This window comes from Dermacentor variabilis, chromosome 6 (assembly GCF_050947875.1).
Source record: "Dermacentor variabilis isolate Ectoservices chromosome 6, ASM5094787v1, whole genome shotgun sequence".
NCBI classification, from domain to species: domain Eukaryota; kingdom Metazoa; phylum Arthropoda; class Arachnida; order Ixodida; family Ixodidae; genus Dermacentor; species Dermacentor variabilis.
The window spans coordinates 124626853-124649181 of record NC_134573.1 but is presented as its reverse complement, the minus strand read 5'-3'; the positions used below and the strand labels follow the sequence as shown (position 1 = coordinate 124649181).

At 43.7% G+C, this 22329-nt stretch overlaps 1 protein-coding gene across 1 annotated transcript; it reads right to left on the bottom strand.

Annotated features, from left to right (window-relative positions):
* Positions 1–3177: 3177 nt before the first annotated feature.
* Positions 3178–9462, bottom strand: LOC142585161 (uncharacterized). The gene is made up of 2 exons (XM_075695694.1): positions 9242–9462; positions 3178–8048 (listed from the first exon to the last, which is right to left on the bottom strand). The coding sequence occupies exon 2, from the start codon at positions 8039–8041 to the stop codon at positions 7379–7381; it is 663 nt and encodes a 220-aa protein (XP_075551809.1). The 5' UTR covers positions 8042–8048; positions 9242–9462; the 3' UTR covers positions 3178–7378.
* Positions 9463–22329: the final 12867 nt, after the last annotated feature.

The window sequence follows — 22329 nt, the reverse complement described above, 5'->3', positions numbered from 1 at the left end:
TGATGCGATTGAGGCGCTATGGTAAATGATGATGTTTATTGGCATTTCTTTTGAATCTTGGCCGGGAAAAATCGTCGCCTAGCGCGGTTGGTTTAAAAAGGTTTTACAACATCTATCAATAACTAGACTTTTGGCACTCTGATCTCGATCTTTTGTATTCAAAACCTCTATCACTATATTGCACCATTACATACGCTTACAATGACTTCAGTTATATCAACCTCTTTCCTGCCTTTTTCCCAGCAATACTCTAATCGTCTCCTACTTATCTCGACTGCAGACCAGTTAATCCTTCCACCTTCACTCAAACCCAACGCTTCTGGAAGGTGGGCACTCCCTATGGGTCTAAATGGGAATATCCTTGCATTCCATTACGACGTGACTAATCGTTTGCGGGAGATTCTTTTTTTTTTAACATTGCGCACATATCTCATCCCATACATTCTTAAATAGGTTTGCACCCTTTGCGGACTGGTTAACCTCCCTGCCATTCATTTATCATTTTCTCTCACTCTCTCTTGCGCCCTTTGGTGAGTATCTTGTCCAACAATAATCGTCATTTGTCTTTCCCGCATCTCCTTTCTTTAACACTGCGAGCACAGTACTTCGAAGTCAAGCATGCGCGTTATCAGCATGACATAGCATTCTCAGCACGTTAAGGACACCCAGGTGGCCCAAATTTCCGGCGTCCTCCCTCCACGGCGTGCCTCATAATCAGATCGTGGTTTTGGCACGTAAAACCCGATATTTTTTTTTTCACCGTGCCTCAACTTGCTATGCGTGCCTTCTTTTGACCCTGAAAAAGCCTGCAGGCTTCAGCGACCCCTTCGGCAGAGTCTTGTATCAATGGCGTGTGAAGTGCACGTGCGTGATATCTGTCTCAGTATTGCTTCCCTTTCCAGTAGGCAATGCTAACGACTCATGAAAACAAGAAAGCTCTTATAATCGTAGACAACAGTTACCAGAGATGCAAACATCGCCACTTGCATGCAGAGGGCGTAAATATATATAAGTCAGTAATCGAAATGAGGCCTGGCCGGATTCACTCGAAATCAGAATGAGTATCAGTCATGCGCTGCAGCGCTTATATTGGACTCACAGTGAAAACACCACCACCACCAACAACAACAACAAAAAAAAAAAAACTCCGGTATTGTTGGAAAGGTGAAACACTATAAGTGATATGGAAGTATAAGACAATTACACGAAGGAAGATTACACCACAAAGAGACGCCACATTCTTGATGGTGCGAGAGGACTCGGGCTGTGAAACTGAACTGAGTTGCTATGAAGCCTTGGAAATACTAGCATTTCTTCGAAGTCACACGAAGTATAAAGTGCAACTGTTACTAAAGGGTATATATATATATATATATATATATATATATATATATATAGGTTATAGCACTGTAACGCAATTAGTCGATTTGGTTCATGCTATCGCTTCTAACTAATCAAGTGGATGCCATCTTTATTGACTTCTCTAAAGCTTTTAACTCTGTGATTCATTCTGAACTACTGGTAAAATTAAACGGCATATTCAATAATCCCAATCTTGTTTCTTGGATAGCCAGTTTTCTTCGTTATCGCGCACAATTTGTTTCTTTTAACTCAGTGGACTCAACTCCTGCCGACGTTACGTCATGCGTTCCTCAGGGATCCGTTTTAGGCCGTTTATTATTTCTAATAAACACCAATGATTTACCTTGCAGCACCTCAACTAATATCGGACTTTATGCAGATGACTGCGTATTATACGAATCTATTAATTCCATTGATGATATCCACCGTCTTGCCCAATGCCTTATGTCTTTCTCCGCTTGGTGCAAAACGTGGCCAATGAAGATCAACTGTAGTAAAACAGTCGTGATGTCATTTTCCAATAGACAGAGACCCTTCTCGTTCGATTATTCTCTGGATGGTATCCAAATTAAAAAGAGTGTCTCAGTATATATACTTAGGTGTCATTCTAATCGAACATCTTTCATGGTCTAAACTTATAGAATATGTAAACGGGAAAGACCTAAAAAATTAGGTTATTCGCGCCACACTTTAGCTAAGACCCCCCGAGATACTAAAATATAACGATGATTCGCCCTGTTCAAAAATATGCATCTGTCGTTTGGTTTCCCTACAAACAATGCGAAATAAGCTCGTTCAATAACGTTCAACGAAAATCTATCCGTTTCATTTGCCAAAATTACAGCCGCACTTTCTCACCAACGCAGGCTCAACAATCTTTTGCGCATTGAGCCATTACTTTCACGTTATCACATTGAAGCCTTAAAGCTTTTATATGCAATAAATAACTCCACCTCTGGTCTTTCTGATTGTAACTATATCACATTTACTATCCCAAGTTGTACCCGTAGCTCGCACCACCTTGAACATAACACCTACATATTCCCGTACTAACACATTCAAGCACAGTTTTTTTTTCCACGTACAACAGTGCTTTGCAATTCTCTACCTGGTAACATTCGTTCACTATCGCTAAATGATTTCATAGCTGCTACTGGTAAGCACTTCCTTAACACGTAAAGAGCTTCATTATGTGTTTATGTGTGTTTTTAATGTGCAATGTATAGTAATGTAAATGTTCCCACTCCTGCTATAGCCATATATTGGGCTGCAGTATATTTAAATAAATTAAATAAAGATATATATGAGTGGGGTTTGGAAAGCTGGTCGTTCAAAACTAATCTTGCCCTGCGCCTCTGTGACTGCAAAAGAAGCCCAACCTGTCTCCCCTCGCACCGCCTGATTTGTGGCTGAACGTGGGCTCCCAAAGTCAGTCGGCCCATCGCCCTTTAGTTTATCTCCAATCGTGTCAAGAGTGCATTTAGCGCTCGCACCATTTACGATTTTCCAAATTCCTCGCACGAGAAATTTGTTCAAAAACCCGGCGCCAACGTCCGCGTAGCGGCGCTAGCGCCACCTATGAGGAGTTGAGAGAAGTTCAAGAAAATTTTACGAACTGCAGCGCACGATGGCGCTGTCGACGATAGAAAAATTCTGACCCATTTTAAACGAAACGCATGTACGTTCGTCAGCCAAACAAATAAAAATGTTCTTATGTCCAAGCGGTGCACGGCGGTTCCACCATAAGTGTTTTGCGTGCAGTACGTATTCAGGAGTCTTCATTCCTTCCACAGCATACATGCTCTAGAAATATAAACTCACACTAAAGATGTTGCAATGAAGAACAGTTTTAATTGCTTCGTTCAGTTTAACCTACTGCACAATCAGCCAGGAAGAAGACTAGGATAGCTTAAGCAACTAAAATCACGTCCAGAACACCAACAGCCCGTGGTGTTTTTCTCAAACCGTTAAATTTACGCAGATTCCATTCCACGCTGATAACAAAGTGCATATGTCAATGTTACATAGCCGCAGTACAATCAACAGATGTCTTATTTGCGCGAATATAACGCTGCAGGAAACTTTTGACGATTCAAAAGACAAGAACAAAAGTAGTATTGCGATTACGCGAAGTGACAACGCCCCACGCAAACACAAGTATTTTATGAAAGCGTGGTACGGGATTTCTGACCGCGATGTGCCGCCGTGCGGGCGCGAATTGCGACGTTCCACCCACAGTGCTACACTAAAATGCTAATTGAAACGCGAAGTGCACAGTGCTGCGCCTTGAACGCACTTGCCATGCGGAAGCTTGCCCTGTAAAACTGCGTTTGTGCACATTACACTTCGCAGGCGCGCGTCGCGGCAGTAGCTCGGGCCGCTTAGAGCCTTATCCCCTTGCACTTACCTATACGAGACACAAGCGCCCTCCCACTCCGATAGTCAAGCCCATGACGCCACAAACGTGCAAGGCCAAGTCCAAGGAGCTTGGCTTCTCCACATTGCCTGCTTGTCCAGTGGCCGCACTCCGAAGCAGTGAATTGAATGAGACAAAGAAAGGTAAGCGCATCCTATTCAAAGCGTGGTCACAAATACAATGCGAAGTGCTTTACATTACATTATTGACACCACAAATTCGTGTCACGGCCGTCAGTACACCATAGGTTAGCGTAAAATGTCAAGTTAAATTTGCGCACACGTGGTAGTGGTAGCAAAACTAGAAAATCCGATCATTAAATATAACCATCACTATATGTGGATTGTAAATAAGCGAGCGCTTTGATACCACCCATCTAACCAACATATTTTCACTCCCCCACAAGGATTGCTGAATTTTTCCACGATTTCGGAGGTTAAAGGTGGCCAGAGAAACCGTATTGTAGAAATTAAAGCGCACAGACAAAGATCACTTCTCAATTTTAGCAAATTACTGAAATGAACCTGAGTGTTTGGTCTTATGCTCACTAGAAAAGTCCGATATCTACTAGAGCACTTCTGGAGGTAAAACTTCACAACCATGATGTGTAGTATGCCCAGTAGCTGCACAAGTGGCAGTAGGCTTTCAGAATAGCATAAGGATTTGGACAATAATTAAGTCATCTTAGGGAATTAGACAATGATGATCAAAGCCTACTTGGTGTTGCATGTTTAGCCAAATATTGCTGTTTCATCCCATTCAATGACTAACTTCAGTAAAACATTGCTAGGAGTTGCTGCAATGCCAGGATTCGATGAAGGTATGTGATAGCTAGCTTCTTGCTACATTGTTTTATTTCTGTACAAGGTCAGAAAGAAGTTTGTGATGATAAGTTGGCTGATTGCTGTATAAATATGTCATTGTATAAAGAACTGTGAAAACTTAACATTATATGCTCTATATAAGGAAACTTCCATATCACTCACAGTACATATCATGCAAGTTAGCAGTTAAAGCACATATCCTGCCTCAAATCACGAAAACAGTGAAGCAATAAAATTACGATCCTAGATCAACTTAAATTCATAGCACTCGAAGCACAACATCAGAACACAGGGCACAGACTCAGTGAAGAACAAAGGCCAAGCATGCATATAAAATGACATGTCAATGAAAGACTAGGTTTGGGCTGTCTACAAAATGGTGAGGCACAAGCTGGTATAACTTGTTGACCATGCCAAAATGATTCCAACATATCATGTACAAAACATTGCAACTTCTCCAGAGGAGGGTGTCGTTATGGGCTTGTTGGTCGGTCATCATGGAATGGTGTCGGGATAGCACAGCAAATCATGGGCACAAGAAACGAAGATGAGGACAAACCCTAACTATCAACAGCGAAATTTATTTGTGGGATCGGACATACTCATAGACCCCCAAAACTACATGCACAGCTATATTAACCTTGAAGATACGTAGATGACGGCACGAAAACAATCTAAAACTTGTACATCCAGAAAACAGCAAGAAAACCTAAATGATTCATTGCAAATGCGATCAGCTTTCATGGCATGCGCAAATGATCTCTCTCGCAGACAATGACAGCGACAGTTTTCTGATAGAATAGTTTGGCCTATGTAGCACTTACCACCTGACAGCGGAATACAATAGGCCACCCCTACGATGCATCCGATAAACTGACATTTGTGATTCTTATCACACACCGTTTTTTTGTCCTCATTGGGTTAGTAGTCTTACACAAGGTACTTAGCCTATATGGAGCTGGAAAAACAACCCACACATTACCTTGACTTCCTGTCTTTTCAGGCTATGCAATATCTGGTATATGTATGCAATTGGGGTGGTTCTCATGTTGACACAGCTGCTAGCTCTTGCATTCTCACGGGGGCATTCTCGAACGTTTCTGTTTGAGCATTTCCACCACTGCCACCAACACATGGTTCTGATAACAAGCCTCCTTAAGGCGCTCAGACTACTGTTGGAAACTGGTTTTCATTATTGGAATGAAAAGGAAACGGCGCGACACAGAATGAGCGAGTAAGGAACACAGGACAGGTTTTCATTAGGTGTGGGCATTGTTTTCTAAGGGTGTTTTTGAAAGTATGTTAGTTATGCCCATCTTCACCAACTTCGAATGGGCTGAATGGAATTGGAGAAATGGTTTGTTAGCTCATGGGCTCTAGGCCCAGCAAGCCCTACTATGAGCAGAGATGAACTGAAGGTCAAGAAGCCGAAGCTTGTCGGCGACAGGCACTTCAAAAGTCACGTCAAGAGCTCTCAGACGCTCGTGTCCATGTTTTGCTGCACTATCTAGATACCATTCTATGTCTTCTCCAGAGGCTTCAGTTTCCATAACATGAATAGGTAGCAACTGATAAATTTTTCTAAAGAAACAACTGCAGTGAAATACTTTTTTCCTCAAACCAGTTATACAGTCTTTAAGTACAGTGCCCTGCTTGCTCAAACAGCATCACAACAGCAATGCTGAAGACAATGAAAACAGGATTTGGGCAACAAAAGAGAGTGCATCTACAGGCAATAATAAATTACTGGTGGGAGCATAAGAAAAGTTCAGAATGTAATGCAGATAAACTTCAGCAGCACAGGAGTAATATTTAGTAATGTTTGATCATAATAAATAACCCAACCAGCCATTCCTATGGTATCAGGTCTGAAGTGACTACAGCTTAGATTGCAATACATAAAACATTGTCTTTCTTATGAATCGGTCGCTGAAAAATAAGGGCCATAACCAGAAACTTGTGCAACATATGTCAAAGCTCTACCAAAGGCCTAACAGGGACTTCTATGAAAGACATGGAACAGTCGCCACAAAAAATTATATCTACAACAACGACGGCCGTGATTCATAGCTATCGAGACAACATTCTGGGACGCGTGAGGATGAAGTGACTAGATGAGGTTGTAGTGAATGTGTGACGAGAAACTTTCATCATGCTCCTAAGTAGTAACAACGAAGTGAAAGCAAGAGATGTCCAAGAATGCTCCTCACAGCAAAGGAGCTTAAATGATCAATGTGATCGACCCTTTCCTACATGTCCACCTATTATCACACAGTCACACCCATTTGAGAATTACGAAGACAACATTCTTCCCAAGGATGCTACACTATATTATGCACGCAGAAAAAGATGCTGCTGGTCAATTGTTATGACAAACTGATGTGTAAGTAACAGTTTATACTAGCCATTGGCTCTCCTTAAGGGGAGCATAGAAAGGCAATGATGAGGAGGTGCGACTACACAGGGCATAGCTTAAAATCTCTGCATGTTTCCAATGAAAATAACTTGATTTGGATGCAACTTAAAAAAGTAATAAAAACACTTGATGTATTCAAAATATTCCTGCCCAGTAGCTCACTGAAAGGCAAGCTGCTGGCAGCATGCTTTAGTAGGCCCATGATTAAGATGACCATGTTTTGACATTCCACAGAAATACTTCAAAACCACCTTGAGTATGCATCAAAGACCACATTAACCCTTATAAGTATAATATGCACGTAGTGATATGCAACAAAAATCACGAAAGCAAGCCCTCTATCATATTTCACAGCAACAGCTAGTCACATTTTGGGGGCACCTCGCCTTTCCACCAAGAGTCGGGGAACATGTACTTGAGCACTTCGATACCATCGTGTGGGATATTCACCGTGGTTCCCAGGAATGCTGTCTCCTTAAGTGGAGGTGTCAGCAGAGACACTGGAAAGCAATGTAATGTGTCGCACGAATCAGGCGGCAGCAGTCTGTTTTTCCAGCCTACCCTACGCACTCGGTGAACGATCTTGTCTTCTTCAAAGACGTAGAGGTACACCTCACAGGCGCTGCTTCCATCTCTGAGTGTTGCCCTGTACAGCCCATTTGCCGAGTCGTAATAGGCGTTTACGCCGAATCGACGAAACGACTTCAGCAGTTGGCCTTCATCCAGGTCAGAGAGCTCTTCGTTGCGGAGACAAAGCTCAACTTTGTTGGTCCAGGGCAATGGCTGCTGGTCCTTCAGTGCACCCCACAGGGCATAATAGCACAGGTAGCTCGACACCCCTTGGGCCGTGAGTGAGTCTAACACCTTGGGAAAAAGTGACAGGAGGCATGGCCCCGTGTCAGGTGTCCGGCCACAACCATTGGCTTCTTCTGACTTGAGGATGTAGTTCAGAGTGAGCAGCAGAATGCCTGCAACAACCAGGTATGCAAGGACTCTCTTTCGACGAAAGTGTGGCAGATTCATCTTCCACCTGCGTCAAAGCAATGAACAAAATGGCAGTGTAACAGGCATTGTGGTACTAAACATCCTTACACAGCACCGCGAGTTATGTTATCAGAAATGCTGTAGTGAAGGGCTCCGGATTAATTCTGCCCACCTGGGGTTCTTTAACATGCACCCAATACAAAAGTGTTTCTGGATTGCATCCCCATCGAAATGCGGCAACAGCCACCGGGATCAAACCCGAGACCTCGAGCTCAGCAGTGCAATACGACAGCCACTAAGCCATCGCGGCGGGTTTACTAGAAGCACCGCAAGATCAAGAATAAACAAGGCGCGTTACCTATTATGCATTTTTACACATTCAGTTCCAAAGGGTTCAACCAGTTGAGGTAAGGCTGGATATTTAAGCACAAACAGATGTGAGATGTTTGTGGTTGAGATTAATTTAGTCTTCATCAATCATTAGTTCTCAGTTTAGTAAACATATATATATGTGCTACATTTTGCTATAGCTTTTTACTGATCCACCATATAACCAGGTCAAATAGATGTAGTTAAGTTGCTGAAACGTGCACGGAACGGCGCAAATGATTACAAGTTCGCACATTATATACTTCATTTTCTATATCAGTAACCGCGCTGCGCTAACAAGGCGTAGTTTGAAACTGCTGCGACCAGATGTTCGGCGAGAGCTATTGATCGTGAAAGTCTTCATAAATACAGTATTAAAAAAAATTTCTGCCTTCCCCTGCCCCTCCACCGTACTGAATAACAACGAGGAAACAAAAAAGCAAGAACAATTACACTGCAGAGGTGGCGGAGAGTGATGCGAACGGCAATGCCCGATAAACAATGACGGTAATTTCGTCATAGAAGTATGCACATGAGCGCCGTCGAGCGCCGCAAGCCTGTATGCTAGAAGCCAGCTGTCAATGTACAAGTTCTTGCTACTTCTGAAAGGTCAAGAGTACATTTATGTTCTAACTTCCAGATGCGTCAACGACGTGGCATACATCGAAGGAACACGATAACAGGCCGGTTCTTACGATACTGTTGACGGAACCGTACACTGATTTAATTAATGGCCTAGTAGATGATCAGCCTCGTTGACATCAGCAAACACAATGAACGATCATGTGCTACATGGGCGCGAAGGATGCTCATAAAGCTCAGCCCCAGAAAGAAAAAAGATGTTGCAGAGAAAGCGCTGAAGTGACTTACCTGTGTATAGTACGCGCACTCCTATCACGCAGGATATGTTAGGCAAGGAAAACAGTTTTACAACGTCACGTCACATATTCACGCTATCAACAATCAACGTCCGTTTAAGAAACTAGCTTCATTGCAGCCGTACGGAACACAATACCGAGACAGGATGAGAATTACGCTGGTAAACAACATCTGCAATAGCTGCCATAGCGTGGTGTCGATCGCGATGTATCTGATACACGTAATAGAGCTTATTGTGAGCTTAACAAGAACCAATTGCAAGAACACTTTGCTAGGCTTTAGATACCATTTTTTATTCTAAAACGTATGATGCACAGTCTATAGTGCCTCTATAAGATTAAACTCTTGAAGTATTGCTTTTAATCAACACACTAGAGGTCTCCAAGATTACCACGCCCTTGGTATCTCTGAGGCTATGTACGATTATCAATAGTACAAAAAGTGGACACTTATAGCGCGGTCGTGCGTTTCGTTTTCAGTTTCGGTTTCGTGCTGGCGAAGCGGTTGGGAAAGTTGGGACAGCCAATTTGAACACAGAATGCTTGTGCTATGAAGCTGGGTTAACAAATTATAATGCAAAAAAATGGTTGCAGCAAAAAGCGCAGTGAAGCATATATATGCTCCTCGGGAATGAAGGGATGACACGTTCAGAACGAGCTGCTGCATACTGATGGTAAGGAAAATGGGTTTGTTTTCTTTATAGGGCTTCAAGAAGTTTATTGCATTTCATTTAATTTGCTCATTGTTTTCGGCTACGAGCTCCTCCCGAACGCCTGACGTGATGCAAGTGAACCACTCATCCTGTAGAACCACGTCTGGCAGCAACAACTTCCTCCGTGCCTAAGAATTAAACAATTAGCCCCTTTGCTTGGCGTTAGCGATCGCTTTTCGAACGAAATAAGTTATTGACAGGAGCAACAATTTTATGTGGCTGGTACCTTCTACATTGTACATGGTGTGTGTCCGTTGTGAGCCATACTTTTGTTTCTTGGCCTGGAAGTGGCAGGTCTGGATTCACTGTTGTGTAGCACTATGGGTGGTAAAGAGATAAAAAAAAAAACAGCGCAATAGTTATCGTATAACCTGGAACTTGTATTGTACGCATAAGCTTGAACACTGCGGAATTTGTAGACTTAGGTTATATTGTACCTATGGTACTTCCTTTATGACACTTTCTTCGTGGTGTGAACAACGTAAAACAAACAATGTAAAACAAACAAACAAACAAACATTCGCGTGGAACCATTATTGTTGTGGTAACATCTAATAAAACGCACGTTCTACAACTTTATTGAACCAAAACTTCGGTAGTTACGTAGCAACACTCCATCGTCTTTTTGTGCTTGTCTTGTTTGAAACGCTTCCATCATGTATCGTGTCTACTCAAAAAAATTAGAAAGGTAGAAAAAACAGGCGTGATTATAACTGCACTGTAAGAGCTATGTAAAAGTACATACACTAATAAGAGGAAAACTGACATTTATAAATAATACTCTGATAAATAAGACAGTGGACTATAGATACTGCGGAGCACGTATGCACTGTGTGGGGTCTTTTTGGCAGGCTGTCACTGTCAGTGCGTGACCTGTGAAGCTGAAGACGGTGAGAATTGTCCGGCCATGCAACTAAACAGGCTTTATGGGCCCTCAGTTTCCACAAATGTCCCAGTACTATAGGCCTGGCGACAGAAATTACGCATAGAGCTATGCATCTGGCCATCTGGCCAATACATCTGGTTGTATACTACAGCGAGCACCTAAATCATAGCACACGGCTATTTTCAGCATCCGGCCCAGTTAGAAAGGCACATGAAGGCCCAGGAGGCAAACCCGTGACTTCATGCTTACTGCAGGAGCAGGCCGCATCTGCTCTGGTGCACCGTTGCTTCCTGAATTTCTTTTTGGTGATTACTTGTGCTCGCGCATCACTCAGAATTTAGCCCATGAAGAGGGATCTGGTACGTAGCTCAGCAAACGGCAAGCGCGTGCCTGCGCGAGAATCGATGGTGATATTAAAAAAAGGAGGACACGTATTTTCACCCACGCATACCCATTCTCAAGGAGCTTTCGGAGCACAGACACGAAGAAAAGAAAAAGAATAGAGTCGTCGCAGCTGACGCCTTCTCGCCAGTAACAAGTGCAGTTTAAGTACGCATACGTGCTAGCTGAGAACGCCGCACTGCACTCATAAAATATAAGTTGACTGTGATAGCGGCGAGAACATGCCATTTTACTCATGACTTTCATGCTCTACGTGCTCCGAAAACATTTACCGACCGAGATCTTACCACCGTCGATTTCAGCGCATTTGCCGGAGCGCGAGATTACTGAAGAACTTAAAATTTCCTCGCTATTTTGCCAATTATTCGGCAATTTAGGCAAGCAATATGTTTGTATAATGAACTATGAGGAAGACGGAGGTTTTATTGAGCATAAGGAGGAGAGGTCGGCTGGAAGAGCGTGTCTTTAGCCTCGCACACCTCACCAGGTTAGGGAGAGCGGGAAAGACAAGGAAAGGATGGAAGTAGATGTCATGAAGAATTCTCTGCCCCTTTCCATCCGAGGTGAATGCATTAGCTGCGATAAAATGTTTTTTTCCGCTGCTTTTATGAGGAGCGCCGAGAACTTTTGCAGCCGGCTGTACTCTTGCAATGTTACCTCTAAAGCCTGTTTCATATAATGCGATTTTTATCGTACCGGAAGTGCGATTACGGTCGCATGCGACGGAAATTGCAGTTGGCATAGGCCGTGCCCAAAAGACAGAGGCAAAGTTGCTAATGAGTTTGTAGTTACATGTATTGCTGCACAAACTCGTAATCATATCCCGTCTTTAATTACTGCCCCTATAAAACGAGCACCATGCAACTTGCAAAATATACAAAGACAGCATGACTGCATATCTGAATGTTCTTTTTGTTAGATTGTGAGATGCAGTTGCTTACTGTTTTATTCCATGGTGTGATTTAAGGCCACGTGAGTGCAGACTCCCCAAATTTCTACTCAGCCAGGCTCACACGAACTCAGCCGCAGGGGTCGGTCCAAGCATTAGAGAACTGGCGTTTGAGTGAGTTCACCGAACAATGTACACATTGCATGGCATTAAAGTTGTGACCTGTGCAGTACATAAGCAAATATTGTGCAAGAGTCCGTGTTGCGTCGGATGAAAATAAAGACGATTGTACACATTGCAGTTGGTTTTATAGAATTTAATTGGCCGTTGCATGCAAGCTTCGCCTCATGTCGATTCTAATAAATGCATTGGATCTGCATCTTATTTTTGCCGATGCTGCTGGCTACCTCGGCCATTACTGGGTGGCCACATTTTGTACATTTCGACACAAAATTGAATAAATGACAGTGGTGCAATATGTATGTATGTATGTATGTATGTATGTATGTATGTATGTATGTATGTATGTATGTATGTATGTATGTATGTATGTATGTATGTATGTATGTATGCATGTATGTATGTATGTATGTATGTATGTATGTATGTATGTATGTATGTATGTATGTATGTACGTACGTATGTACGTATGTACGTACGTACGTACGTACGCATGTATGTATGTATGTATGTATGTATGTATGTATGTATGTATGTATGTATGTATGTATGTATGTATGTATGTATGTATGTATGTATGTATGTATGTATGTATGTATGTATGTATGTATGTATGTATGCATGTATGTATGTATGTATGTATGTATGTATGTATGTATGTATGTATGTATGTATGTATGTATGTATGTATGTATAAACGTACATCACTGCAAGTAAAAACAGTTAAGGCACATACAAACACAAACGCACAATAAGATGTGCACAAAGCCTAAATACATGTACAGACGGATTCGCACTTTGATCGAGCAGTATACACACATCATTTCTTCAGGAGCTGACGCTAAGCATGGGTAGCGCGAGGGTCTCTCTGCGCTGAAATGACGACCTCGCAGCAGCCGAATTCCAATAGCTGTATGGGCTTGTTGATAGGTCCTATTAGCATTTGTTGTAGCGCAGGCAGAAAGGCACGGACATAGAAAATACACGAAACAGCACACAGCGTTGAACTACCAGCTAGAACGGCTGTTTACGCCCTCCAGGTCTCCTTGCACTGAACTTCAAGAACCGCTGTTGCGCACTCCAAAACAAATATTAACGTCGAAGTGTTTTTTAAATTACAAAACACGCGTATTGTTTGCTCGTATTAAAGACTGGTCAATAATATCGTAATGCAGAGGGGTTTTCTTCATCACATTTGAAAAATTATGCGGCGCATGCCACGGATTCTGGCAGCATGCAGCCCTGGGCGGCACACCAGCCGCATTGTTGAAATCGCAATCGTGTGAAATGAGCCCTCTAAATATCGCCTTGCGACGCGTGCGACTGCACCGATTTATTTCGCTCCAGTAGCAGCATGTGAAACAGCCTTAAAGCAGGAAGAGTGTACAACGCACATCACCCTTCGGCGCAAACGAAATCACCTGACACTGTGATAACCACATTCTTATCCCTTCACAATTATTTCACTTTCAAGGATGCACAACTTTCGTCTGCATCTGTCCCCTAATGCATGTCGGAGACATGCACTTAACAGAGTGTCGAAGATATAACGGGACGGTTGCAGCCAGTGGCGTAGACAACGGGAAAGGAGGAGGGCAGATCGGGCCGGTCGGTCGCCCTCTACCCCTTCCCGCTCCCCTTCGAAAATTTTGTTTATGAGGAGACCTGGCATAAAACGACATGTGACATCATAAAGATGTACTGTACCCTCACCCCATCCGCCATCTCTCTGTCAATTGAGTGCTCCCCCTCTCCCTCTCCGTTCCTAAAGAATTTTGGCTACGCTGGATGCATGTATGGATATTAAGAGCCTCCCCTTTGGAACGGGGCGGTGGGTTGGGCCACCAAGCTCTTATTTTATTGCCTAATTGTAAGGTCGCTCTGATTGTTCGGGTTCTTAGGTGTAACGAATCGGCCACGTGCTTTGTATATAGAGAGGGGGTTCACTCCCCCCCCTCCCCCAGGTCAGCGGGGCAACCGTTTCTGTGTTATGTGGGGTCACAGGGACCGCGCGGTGTTGGGTGACGCGTCGCGGCCGGCGCCAGGAGGGCGAGTGCCGATTCCGGGAAGTCGGTACTGTGCGCACGGTGTTGGCAGTCCGCCGACGGTCACACGAGTCCACACAGACCAGCCTTGTAAGGGACCGCTGTACACGGTATTGTCGGTCTGGCTCCCGAGTACCTGACTAATTGGAGGCGCCGCCGAGGTTAAGAAGGGCTTAGCAACCTTGACCCCGTGCCGCATATACGGAGCAGGGATCTATTCTTCTACGCGTCCGGAACGCAATCGCCAGCCTTGTTGTTGGGTGCGACTGCCTGTGTGGTGTCGAAGGCCAGCTTACAGTGCACGCTGTAGGAATGCGGGGCACACGTGAAGAGTGCATTCGGACGGCGGCGTCTTGTAAACACGCACTCGGAGAACTTGGTCTTGTAGACAATAAGTTTGAAGGACAAGGAGGGCCATCAGTCTCCCACACGGACAAACTTTGAGTACAGCGGCAATACGTGGTGTCGATGCCCCTGCTTCCGAGACATTTGCGGCCTAGAGGCGCCCTTGGGATTTGAGGTGGCCTAGCGATAACTTGTTCGTGCCTGGCGTGTTTTGCTGAGCCCGTCACTAACTACGGAGAAATGAGAGGGCAACGGAGTTTTAGGGAAGAAGGAAAAGAGCTTTGTTTTCCAATATGTTTATTTTTAAGAGTAAGCCTATCCCTGTGGGTTGTGGCTTAACAAACGGTTGACTCTGATTGGCAACTGAACCTGTGGGACGGGCTAACGGCCCTACCGCCCTTTTCTTTGTATATTTGGGCTATAAAAATCGGGACGACACGCTGCCCCTCAGACTCGGCTGAAATCAGGATTACTGATAGATCAGTGAGGCTCCGTACCATGTACGTCAGACTTGGCTGAAATCAGGATTGCTGATAGATCAGTGAGCCTCCGTGCTATGTACGTTAAAACGAGTCTGGGCTCTAACAGTCATTGAGACAGTCGAAGAGTGAGACTTTGTTTCTCAATTGTTCAAATTTGTAATGTATTTGTTTTACCTGCCATGTATATAGAAAAGTGTACGTATAAATATTTCTTATACATCTGATCCCATCATTTCCTGCCTGCGTTTGATCAACAAGTGCCGATCATCGTCCGAGAAGCTTCAAGTTCCAACGGTGAAGCGAGGACAGAGAACGAACGAAACTTTACTCTAATGCCGTAATTATGCTAAAAAAAGTAACTGAAAAAAAAAACCACGATGAATTTACATAACCAAAGTTTCTGAACCCTTATTGTGAACTTTCTTTTTGTACGCCTCTGTTGTTCCAATCCCTCCGTTGTTCGCCTCCGTTTGTACGCCACCGACCTTCCAATCGCCTCTTACTAATCTCTATTGCGGACGTGTTTACTTTCCCCCTGCTCTCGCTGAACCAAGGGCTTCAAGGAGGCCAGTGATTCCTAAACCCACCACTGGGCAGATATCTCCACATTCTAATAAAACATGCTCCGTCGTTTTCCTAGCTTTGCCGCATCAAGCACATGCTTCTTCTTCCTTCTTATATCTCGCTTTATAAGTGAGTGTTCGTTTCGAAAAGTAATGAGCTTCCCTTTGAGTTATCATAGGTCATTTCTTTCCTAATTTCGTTTTTTCCTCTTAAGTAGCTACTCATGGCAGGTTTCTTTTCCACTGCCGCCACCAATGAGATTATCTCAGCCTCTCTGACATTGCGCTTGGCGTTCTTTGTTGCTGTGTTGCCCACCCTACAGGCCGCATACTTGCTGGTAAGCTTCCTAGTTCTTTTCCTCCACTGTGAATCACATTTACTTTCTTCCGTATTCCGCAGTCGTTCTTCATAATTATTTTACTGTGAGCGTCCGCCACTTCAAAACTTGTCCAGCCCATGTCGCCCTGCACAGCTTCATTTGTAGTCTTCCCGTGAACACCTAATTTGACTGACATTTGGTTGCCATCGAGTCCTGATTGTACCCCTGATTTCAAGCAAACAACCGCATTTCCAAATGTAAGTCCTGGAACCATTACACCATTCCACATACCCTGGAGCACCTCGCGCCTATTGTATCCTCATAGGGCTCTGTGTTTCATTATGGCCGCATTTCTCTTTCCCTTTACTTTTATTGTTTTTCCTGTGTTTCCATATATATCTATTGTCTTCGTTTCTCCATATACCAAGATATTTATATTCTTTTACGCGAGGCATTTCCTGGTCCTGTATTGTCACTGTCTGTTGGCTGCTTTCATCATAACACCTGATTTTTAACGCTAAATTTCAGACCTAACTTATCCCCTTCCTGTCCACAGATATCAGCCAGACATTGCATATCACTCTGCTTGTTAGCTAGCAACACAATGTCGTCGGCATAAAACAAACCTGAATGCTGCTGATCTACTGCTGCAGCCGCCTGTTTGTATGCGAAATTAAACCCGATATTACTTCCTCCTAGCGCCCTTTCCATCCTCACCATGTACATCGTAAACAGAAGTGGGGATAAAGGGCCCCCCCCTGCCTCTGTCCCTTGTTGATATCAACTTTCTCCTCGCTCCTCATCCCTTCCTATTCAAATGGTATTTTCTAGGTAAATCTCTCTCAAAAGCTGTACACAATTGTCGCCTAAGCCTTCACTTTCCAGAATATGCCATGAAATGTTGCGGTCTTCGTTGTCATACGCTCCTATAATGTCTAAAAAGGCCACATATAGTGGTCTCCTTTCACTCTTGATATTTCGATACACTGAGTAAGTACAAATAAGTTATCATCAAAACGCCTATCTATTCTGAAGCCATTCTGAACTTCTCCCAAAATGCCATTATTCTGATCCCATGCTTGCAACTTTAACTTTATTTCCTGCATTGCTAACGTGTATATAACCGATGTGATTGTCAATAGTCTATACGAGTGAATTCTATCTTTCTCCCCCTTGCCTTTATAAATTAAATTCATTATACTTTGTGGCCAACTGTCTGGTATTCGTCTATCTTTTAGGCTTTTTTCTGCGGCTTTAAACAGAGCTTCCTTATTTTTGGTCCTAGTTCATTAATCAGCGTAACGGGAACCTCGTCTAGCCCTGTGGGAGTACGTTTGGCAATTTTCTCTTCCGCTTTCTTCCAGCGGATATTTGTCAGCACTAGCTCCTTCTCCATCTGGTTCAATTTCATGCCCCTCTTTTCCTCAACTACAACCTAGTCATTGCCTTGGAAAGATTCGGCTGTTATTTTTCGGATGTAATTTAATGCCGCGTCCCCTTCCAGTTCGTTTCCATCTTCGTCTAGGATATGTTTTTGTAGTGTTCCAGACTTCCTGCCTAATAATTTCATGTAGTTCCAGAATATTCTAGGTGCGGTCTTCTTTTTTTTCACGTATTTCTGACAACCAACCTTTTATCTTTGCTTGCACCACTATTTGAATCATAGATTTTTTCTCCCGGTATATTTCCCATTTTCTGTCTACTTCATCCTGCGGCAACTGCACTTTTTTGCCTACCTGTGCTCTCGGAATGTTTTCTGTCGTTCGGCGATCGCTTCTCGTATCTCCCTGTTCCACCAGCTTTTCGATTTTTTTTTATTTTCCTTTCCAAAGAACACGTGGCTTCCGTATTTCTGTCGTTGTGAGACTTAAATCACTATATTCCCACCCTTTGCTTGGTCATTTGCCAAGTTCTTCCTCGACTCTTGTGAATATATTTCTTATTTGTTCAGTGTTCAAATTTGGACTGGCCATGTTGAACTCCTTGCTCTTTTTACTAACTGCACATTCAATTTTCAAAATGATGCGCTTATGGTCATTCCCTATGCTGCTATACCATTCCTCGTCAATGACCATTTCTCTCAAGTTATAATGAATTCCTTCTGTCATCAGACAGTAATCGATGGTCGATTGCCGGATTCCCACTTCCCATGTGGTCTGCCCGTCACATTTAGGCTCTGTATTCACGATAATGAGGTTGTGTTGCTCACAAAGATCTAGTATTGACTTCCTGTTGTTGTCGGTATAGCCATCTAGATCCTGTATGTGGGCATTCATGTCACCGAATGGGATCATTTCGGCATCATTTCCGAAACCTTTAATATCAGCCCTTAGGCATTCCACTGACTCTTGATTCTTCTCTGCGCAATTATTTCCGGTCCACATATACGTTGCGCCCAGTCAAGTTTTCTTTCCACTCATTGTGCCTGATAACAAAAGATGCCCTGGGTCGTAACTAGCGCAATGCCCAACAGTAGCGGCAGTCGCCGAAAGCTCAAAGCAAAGTCGCAGTCATCACGTGGAAAGTGATTAGGACCTAGAACCATACACCAGCAAGTCTTCCATTAACTATATGATACTGCCTGCCAATATAACGATAATCGCTTGCACGTTACCGTCGTTGGTGCAGACGCCTCGCAAACTTAATGGACGGGAAGGGAACAACGCATCAGTAATCTTTCGCTGCTCTTTCACCGACCAGCTTAATAAATGCGCCGGTGTTTTGCCCCTTTGCCACTATACATGTTCGGTGTAATGTAGCATGGTAATGGCGACGCTTGAGTGTCTCTAACGTTTCCACTTCACTAATTTACAGTTCTTTCCTGTCGCATCTTCCTTTGCTTAATTGACTACGTCGTTAGGGGAAGACTCCAAATGAGGCCTGAATATCTCACATCTCGGAGAAGCAAGGCTACAAGAAAGGAAAACGCAAGAAACTTGTACGCTGATAAGCGATCAACTACGCAGAAAGAAAGAAAGAAAGAAAGAAAGGAAAGAAAGAAAGAAAGAAAGAAAGAAGGAAAGAAAGAAAGAAAGAAAGGGAAAACAGGGGGAAGAAGGCCTCACACTCTGTCTTGATCAATACATTTTTCGTTGCGTTGATTTATTTCGCACAGACAAGTCCGCCCATGTAAGTACGTGATGGGAAGATGAAAGCATGCAGGGAAAGAAACGCGGCGCAGAGACGCAGTTGATTCGCGAGGTGGGAAAAACGAATGAGGATATGACAAACCTGAGAGGGATCACAGAACTCGCCATTAGGCACCGCTTGCGATTTGTGAATTCGAACCTGGCATCTTAAAGTGTGCCAAGTAGCTGTGCCTTTCAAAATGTAGTTATCTGAAGTACTACTTCTTGCAGCGTGCTGCTAAATGCAATAGGGATGTTCCACTTCTTTATTGTTGTTCCAATACTGGGCGAGGGGGAGGGGGGGATGAGCCTGCAGGGTAGCGTATGGTTGCATGCTTAGGATGTAGTTAAGTAACCTTCCTTTCTTTGCAATAAAGGGGGTAAATATAAAGTCAGCATGGGGACAATCAGGATCTGTTTGTAGTTATTTCTCCACACATGACGACTGAATTGAAATGTATGCAACTCGTCTAGTCTTAAGCAGGGTTCAGTATACACCAGATTTGTTCACAATGAATTAATGAATTACCTGTAATTTACTACCATTGTTTGTAGTTTAGGAATTTAGAGATTACCTCTTCTTATTCGACAACGCTCACTGTAGTTTGATTACTTATTCTTCAGTAACCATTTACATGTAACCAGTTGCTTTACTGCCGGCGACGCAGCTTTGAGCGCATGAATTTGGCGGGAAACCCAGTGGAACGCCCGCGGTCGTACAGTGTGGCGGCTTCGTGGACATGCAGTCAGCCTCTTGCCGCAATGCGCCGCAAACACCTGAGCGTGGCCGGCAAGCAGGTTTGCACACTTATCTCGTAAGCGATTTTTAGCGGCATCTATGGGCAGTAAGAACTGCTGCTGCTGATTTTTCTTCTTCGCCTAACATAGTCCATGAGTTCTCCAACGTAGACACAAGTTTTTTGACCATCAAACGGACATGATCCAGTCTGTCTGATACGTGACTCGCATAGCCATAATTCTGCGATTGTAACACACGAAAAATATTTTTATTGCTGAATTATTTATAGTTCTGTTTTCAAATTACACTATAGATTTGTTCACCTTGTCGAGAGAAAAAAAGAAGCTTCTGCTGGCGTGCCTTACAATTCCTCGGTTTATAACATGCAAATGGCTTACGAGTGAAGGGCAGTAGCTCTACCAGATGACAGCCAACGAATTATGCCGGCGCTGCTATGGCTCCAATCAATGACCACTTCGGACGTTCATTCCAGGAATTCGCTAACGGTCGATTTTAGTGAGTTTTTCACTGGACCTGCCGTGAGCACCTTTTCCGCGTCCCAGATGTGAGCATCGTGACATTAGACAGTTTTAGTTACACGTACGCAGAGACTTCACGCACGCAAACGTGAAAGTTCTACGTACCATACGCGCACTGCACCTGAAACACTTTTAGCTACACGTTCGCGACGCACGCTAAAAGCGACCATGTATCGCCATCTATCGCCTGGTATAAACACTGCTGTAGCCATTCACACCCAAGACAAATCAAAGCCAAGCCAGTCGAGTTGGTTAGGCGCGCAAAACACGCAAAAGTGTGTTCTTGTGCCGATCGGAGCTTCGCAATGCCTAGAAGTGCTATACCGCATGTTGTCCTCGATGGGGTTGCAGTCCCTTACGTCTCGCAGCAAATGCAAGTCGTTTTTCGAAAAACGAAAATGCGGAGCTACCTTGTCGGCGTGTTTGGCTGCCATCTTGCAATGATGCTCTCGCTTGTTCGAGATCTCGCGAGACCGCCGCGTGGAGCTCTCATACGTGCGCAAGGAACGCACGCAAACTTTTGTGTCTAATGTACGTCCGTGAGACTCACGCAAACCCTTTGCGTTCTGCGCAGCTGTACTGCTCACACGTAAGAGCTCTACGTACGCAAAGCCTTTACATACGTGAAACTGCAGCAGCAAGCTGTCCGTGCGTTACGTCACCACCCTTCCTCCCAGCGCATACATCGAGTGAGTTTTCAGTATCGCTGCTGATGCATTCGCAAGGAAAATGAGGGAAGGCAACCAACGAAAATCTTTGAAAAGCAATTTTTGGTGAGCATAATGTGCTAAGGACTGTAGAGGGAGTTCTGGTATCCCCGCTGTAAAACGCGAAGGATAGGCTCTGATATCGCCCACACAAATGAAAGCTATTACAATAGCGTTTGAGGAGCGACACGATACGCACTTTACCCCCATCTCACGCTTCTGGCTACATTGCTTCGTCGTTTAGATATGAGCGTTGCGATAGATCTGCGTATTTTCTTTTATCCAATAGTAATCATCCATGACGGGCATTTCCTCAAGGCAAGAGTAGGGAGGGCGGACTTAATAACTTTTTTTTTATTACATTTTTTTCGGAAACTAGACCAACAGCATAAACAAAAAATACACAAATTTAAGGCCGGTTGTGGCAATATACGAGAAAGTGGCCATTTATGCATGTTTAAGCAATCGAGGTGGCTTTAATTTTTAAGCGTATTTTTATGTGTGAACTGGTAATTAGTGCAACAAAGGAGGAGAACGGCACGTAGCGAGAGTTAATGCACTTTTGTAACGTTTGAAAGCAGATTAAATTTGCCACCTAACGCACTTCCCATACGTTACCATATCGCATAAAATATTTGACCGTGAGGTTTGCGTGATATTTCAAAAGTGCTTTGCAACGCTGTTTGAACATGGCGTAAACCTTAGTAGTCATTGGGCAATACTTGCATGGAGATTTATTGTATACCTCATCCATTTACTGGCAGCTGGAAGCATATGATTTCCCTTAAAAGGCCACCTGCTCTGTTTCCATCAACTTACTGAGTTTCCCACGAATTTTTGTGTATCTTATCAACCTTAAACACAATGACCATAAGGCGAATTTCTTTAGGCATCACGGCTAAGTACTACTTAAGTTACTTCGTTAAAAGTGCATTGGTTGGTTGGTTAAGATTTCGGCTACAGGCGGGGTTAGACCAACAGTCATGGTCGGCGATTGCTCCAACTGTGAGCATCTTTCGCTGTTACTAATTTGCTCATTTTTCTTGATAAGTTCCCTAAAGCACTAATTTCCATGCTGCTCAGAGCGGCTGTGGACAATCCGGATAATCGCCACAGACGACTCCAGAGATTGGACCCTACCA

Coding starts and splice junctions, on each gene's coding strand:
- LOC142585161 (XM_075695694.1), bottom strand. CDS start 8,041: ATGAATCTGCCACACTTTCGTCGAAAGAGAGTCCTTGCATACCTGGTT.